A 6,000-nucleotide genomic window follows, 5' to 3' on the forward strand; every position below is an offset into this window, starting at 1 on the left:
TCATCAGGAATTAGGTTGGTCCTTTAGGCAGAGAGGCTAACGTGAGGGTGACGTAAGCCCAGAGCCATCAGTGCCGCCACATGGGGCAAGCGTGCCTGGGGATGAAGCCAGTTGGGAAGAATATACAGAGATGCAAAGAGAGGAGAAATTCCTGGACAGCGTGGGCCCTGGGGGCTGTCATGCTGGAAGCCATCATTCAGGAAGGCTTCAGTTCTGAGCCAACAACCTTTTATTTTTTTCCCCAAAACTACTTGTGTTGGGTTTCATCTGTGCCAGAAGAGGCCTGACTGATGTTCTTTTTCACGGTCCCTGTACCAATCTGAACTGAAACCAGAGCAGGAACCAGAAGACAGACTGATGAGTAGACAGAGGGATGGATGAATGGAAAGATCTGGGTTAAAGCAAAAAATACAGTGATAATGATGTACTATATGTTGGCTAGTTGAATTTAAATTTTCAAAAAAAGGCAAATACATTGAAACAGTAATCGTAGAACCCAGGTGGTGGTCATTTGGGTATCCACTGTACACGCTTTGCCTTTTCTGTGTGTTTGAAATTTTCATAAAAACAGTTGGGGGGAAATGCTTTGCATAAACCATAGAACACATGTATCTTGGGCTGGGGATCTAGACTGGGGCAGAGCCCTCCTGGCAGTGAGTGTGTAAAGTCTGAAGTATGAACGACCCGACTTGCGGAGGGCTCAGAATCTCAGGAGTCATGTCAGCTGCTCCCCTTTCCACTTCCGTAGCTGGTTCTTTAAAAGGCCAAATGCTCAAGTCATTGGGTGTCTGCCTTTGGCTCAGGTCATGATCCCAGCATTCTGAGATTGAGCCCCACATCGGGCTCCCTGTTCAGTGGGAAGCCTGCTTCTCTCTCTCCCCCTCCCCCTGCTTGTGTTCCCTCTCTCGCTGCCTCTCTGTCAAATAAATAAATAAAAATCTTTAAAAAATATATATATTATTAAAAGGCCAAACGCTCAAAGTTTAACTTAGAAATGTGTTTTCCTGATTTATTCCATCATCTCAAAAGATAGCAACATCAACAAAGTGAAAAGGAAGCAGACTGGCATGGGGCAGTAACCCAGGTGAACCCACAAGCAACATCTCTCTCCAGCAGAACCCTGCTACGATAAAATCTTCTGTGCAACAAGGTTATTTTTATGTTTTCTATTGCATAGAAGTCCGTGGATCTTCTGTTTGACCTACACAGCATTTTGAAAAATTGACTAACTTGTCAACATTTAAAAACTAGACAATTCACTATTAAAATCTAGAAACCTGGCCTCTTGTAAAAAAAAAAAAAAGTTTTTAAAAGATTTTATTTATTCATATGAGAGAGCGAGCGAGCGAGCATGGGCAGGGGGAGAGGAAGGGGAGAGGGAGCAGCAGAGTCCCCACTGAGCAGGGAGCCTGATGCGGGACTCAATCCCAGGACCTGAAGGATCCTGACCTACGCTAAAGGCAGACGCTTCACCAACTGAGCCACCCAGGCGCCCCCCAATATTTTTTTAATATTTAGTAATTCTGGGCCCATATTCCCACATGGTGATTACTAGGTGGAGCTGAGAAGTCCCCTTCAGACAGGGTGCATTCTTTGGGTCCCCACTGTGGCCACCCTGAGATGCACACGGGCAGTGCCCTCTGGTAAGCGCTCGGCCAGGCCCTGTGGCCAGGCCCTGTGGCTATGTGCGTTCGCAACTGCTGGCTCGTTTTCCCCAGAGCACTCCCCGAGTGGGGGATGGTCCCTTTCTAACAGGAAAGGAACTGTCTGCACATAGAGAGAGAAACCCTACCTTCTTATTCTGCTTGTCTAAGGGACAATTCTTTTACTCCCCTTTCCCTGAACATCCCAATAAACACTGATTCGATTCAATTCCTCAAGAATTTATCAAGCATTTTCTGTATCTCTAACCACTTGCCCCACAACAGGCAGAAGGACTGAATTCTGTGCCGTCTTCCTTTACATGATTGGGTATGGGGCATTTCTTTTCACTTGTAAAGTGCATACAAAATGCAGGGCCTCGGTTCTGCTTTATTTCCAGTTCCTTATGGAACAGGAACATGACTTTTGCTACTTGTTTATATATCAGGACTATCGTACAACAAAAACTCCAAAATTTATGTTCCTGATGGAAAGATGGAATTGGACTGGCTGGTAGCAGAGGCACATTTTCCATGAAAAGGGCTTCAAGATTCTAGTCCCCAAGCTGCTGAAGGCTGAAGGCTCTGGCCAGCCTGACGAGGAGACCCGGGGCCGAGAGCTCACCTTGCTTTCCAGCCCCCAGTCAGGCCACAGAAGCAAGCACCAACGGTGCAGAAACACGGACCAAGACTGCACGCGCACTGGACTTCTCAGACAGGGGAAACCAGGCCTCCCTCTCCTTGTGCACGTTAGCACTGGGTCTGGCACTATCCAGGAGACAGCGGCCTAGGTTGCTTCTTGGTAAGTCAGTTAGGCAATTCCTGGGCTGGGCTCTGAGACAGCCGCCCTGAGTGCTCACTGGAGTAGCTTCGGACTGAGCAACACATCCACAGGACAGCCCCTAGCCCTGCCTGCTTCCCCCAGCCTGGCTTCATGGGCACCCTAGAGCACAGACTCTACACTTCACTCCCCACTCCATCCCTACTCTATCAGGAGGACAACTATTCATTGTGGCCACTGAAAAGACTCAGAAATTAGTTGAAGATGATTCTGGATAATAAAAGATGCAGGGTGTGGTTAACTGACCAGAGTCATTCTCTCCAAAGCTTACAATCAGTTCTTTCAATCAGCAATGCTCTGACTACAGAGCTTCAAAATTCCACAATATAGTTTTGATTCATTTCAGAGCCACAAGTTAAGTCAGCAGAAATCATCGGCAAAACAAAAAGAGAGACAGAATGGAGAAATACCACACCCAGGAATCAATGTGGAGAAAACTATCCCCAGTCTGAAAAGTAGTCACCCGGGCGTGACAGTATGAAAGATTTACCTGTCTGTCATGTTGAGTTTAGAGATTACATCAGCCTGTAAAATAAAACACACAAACACACAGACACAAAAAAACCCCCCTGGAGAACAGCCAAGAAGATTAAAATGTCCATTAGTGCTTTATTAGAAACTAATAAGGACATTCATCTTCAGTCCCCAAACCACTTGAAAAATAAAGAAAACTCCTAAGTTTTAGTTTAAGCATGCATTCAATCATTATACAACAAAAGTATGGAACAGAATGCTACATTTTTCAAGCCAAATTAGGTATGGTTTTCTTCTCTTAAGTTTATTTTCATTTGATGCTAGAGGCTGCTCAATGAAGGAGGGTGCGCCACAGATAGATTTACTCTGGTGCCACTGAGGCGGCAGTCCAGGTGACAATCAGGTGCGATGGGCTTTGGCTGATAGCTACCCATAGAAGCAAACACGTCTGACACACACACAAGAAGCCTGCCAGTCACCCAGAGGCCTGAATCTCAAACTTTGTTTACAGAACCGGGGCAGGCAAGCTCTCTGCAAGTGACCATAAAGGAAAAGAACTATGACATGCATAGACATGCAGAATGCAAAACTATGAATATTACCTTTCTGGGTAGATTTGGTTTAAATTTATTCAAGTTAATTTGAACTCAAAGTACAGAACACTGGGAACTGGTTTAGTAATGGTGAGAAAATCCGGAGTATATAATTCTACGGGTGGACAGCTTAAAATTGAGTGAACATATTCAAAATCAAGTCTGATTTTTAAAATGCAAATTTTTACTAAGAAACACTGTTTAATCCCGATTCTGTCTACTTGGTAACACAAACGATACTGTTATAATCTGAAGATCTTGGTGGTATATATTCTGCTTTATTTTTAGCATTCTGTCTTAAGAAATTATTGGCTTGCCAATAAGATCAAAACTTTTAGGGACTATGGAGAAGATTCACTCAATTCCAGACACCAACGCTCCTCGAGGACACTTACAAACAATTTCAGCATGCCTTTACTGTGCCTCGTATGAGTTTGGATCTCCTTCCAGGACAGCATTTACCTTGAACGTGAAACCCAGGCCCCACGAAGTGTCCCTACCCCACCTCCCTGCACTAGCTTTAAGAATGTAAGATTTTCAGAAGTTTTCAAAGATGTTTTTCTTACCTGACCCAGAAAATAAATTCCTCCACCTACTACAAAAGCGGAAATTGCCGTACCGAAGACAGCAAACAGGGTGATGGAACCAATATTTTGAAAGAAGTTACCCTGTTGGAAAGAGCAGAAATAAGAGAACTGCTTCAGGAAGCTGGTCCAGTCAGGGATGGCACGCACCCCTCCACCTGGCCCTCTGCACACACTGGATTCTCCGCAAAAGACCACCCACCTGGTTTGTGCTGTCTTCACTTTGACCCCCCACTTCCACTCAGAACGCAGCTAAAACCAAAGCCCGGATGGTTGGACCCCTGTGAAGGCCCCTAACCTCTGCTTTGTTCTCTGGGTTCTAGCCACACTGGTAGCTTTTGGTTCTTCGAACATATCATGCTCCCTGGGCTTGGACCACTCTTTCTTCCTCCTTGCTTGGTGAACTTGAATCATCCTAAGATCTTAGGGCGGTTTGGCTCTTCCCGAGGGAAATCCCTCAGCCAGGTCAGAGCCTCTTCTATGCTCTCAGTGCACAATAACCCTCTCCTGGTAGCACGTGACAGGGCCGAAATCTTACATTCATTTATATAACTATTTGATGTCTATCTTTCCCACTAAGCTATACACTCAACGGGGAGTGCGGGGGGAGACACACAACGACAGGGACACACACAGACACTGACCTCATCTGCTTTTACGTAACATAGTTACTGGCATAATGCCCATCAGATGGAAGATGCCCAATGAATAGGTACTGAAGGAATTAGTTGTGTTTCATGTCTGATCAAAGGCCAAAGCTTATATAATTATAATTTTTTATTTAACTTAAAAAAGGTACATGATTTCTTTTAAAGACTTTAAGCAATCTCTATACCCAACGTGGGGCTCGACCTCACAACCCTGAGATCAAGAGTCACATGCTCCACTGACTGAGCCAGCCAGGTGCCCCAGAAAAGGCGCATTATTATAAAGAATGTTAAGATAATAGGTTATATGATCAGAAAATCCTGTTTGTTGGGCAGGACTTTCAAATAATTATATTTTACTCCAGGGGTGCCTGGGTGGCTCAGTCAGTTAAGCATCTGCCTTTGGCTCAGGTCCTGGGATTGAGCCCCCCATGTTGGGCTCCCTGCTCCATGGGGAGCCTGCTTTTCCCTCTCCCTCTGCCCCTCCCCCCCACTTGTTCTCTCTCTCAAATAAATATTTTTAAAAATAATTTTATTGGGGCGCCTGGGTGGCACAGCGGTTAAGCATCTGCCTTCGGCTCAGGGCGTGATCCTGGCGTTATGGGATTGAGCCCCACGTCAGGCTCCTCTGCTATGAGCCTGCTTCTTCCTCTCCCACTCCCCCTGCTTGCGTTCCCTCTCTCGCTGGCTGTCTCTATCTCTGTCAAATAAATAAATAAAATCTTTAAAAAAAAATTTTATTTTACTCTATTAGTATCTTCATCAAATATGACAGATAAAATATACTTCCATCTATACTTCATGGCATTTAAGAGAAAATATTTGAGTCCTAGTACCATAGTAATCTTTCAAATTTCCNTACTCTATTAGTATCTTCATCAAATATGACAGATAAAATATATTTCCATCTATACTTCATGGCATTTAAGAGAAAATATTTGAGTCCTAGTACCATAGTAATCTTTCAAATTTCCATAAAATTTTAAAAAGCTATTTATCAGAATCCTGTGGGGTCCACTTAGGAACAATACCAAGGACCCCTGACACTTGATTGTGGGCAGACACAAGGAATTCCATCTTTTCGCTTAAGTAACAAATCACAGACAACAGGAACTGCTATTTTATTATATAAATATTTTTTATTTTTTTATTTATTTATTTTTTTAAAGATTTTATTTATTTATTTGACAGAGATAGAGACAGCCAGCGAGAGAGGGGACA

At 44.1% G+C, this 6,000-nt stretch overlaps 1 protein-coding gene across 10 annotated transcripts in view; it reads right to left on the minus strand.

Moving 5' to 3' along the window:
* SLC9A8 (solute carrier family 9 member A8) overlaps positions 1 to 6,000 on the minus strand; it is a 72,032-nt gene that overhangs the window by 32,881 nt on the left and 33,151 nt on the right. For all 10 annotated transcript variants that reach the window (XR_856291.3, XR_004619876.1, XR_002142686.2 and 7 more), the window contains 2 exons: positions 4,115 to 4,216; positions 2,972 to 3,006 (listed from right to left, as the gene is read on the minus strand). Coding sequence is in view for 7 of the 10 variants with exons in the window: in XM_034641497.1 (XP_034497388.1) it covers positions 2,972 to 3,006; positions 4,115 to 4,216 (137 nt within the window). In the remaining 3 variants the exon portion in view is untranslated. The remainder of the gene's footprint in view (positions 1 to 2,971; positions 3,007 to 4,114; positions 4,217 to 6,000) is intronic.

This window comes from Ailuropoda melanoleuca, chromosome 13 (genome assembly GCF_002007445.2).
Source record: "Ailuropoda melanoleuca isolate Jingjing chromosome 13, ASM200744v2, whole genome shotgun sequence".
Taxonomy (NCBI): domain Eukaryota; kingdom Metazoa; phylum Chordata; class Mammalia; order Carnivora; family Ursidae; genus Ailuropoda; species Ailuropoda melanoleuca.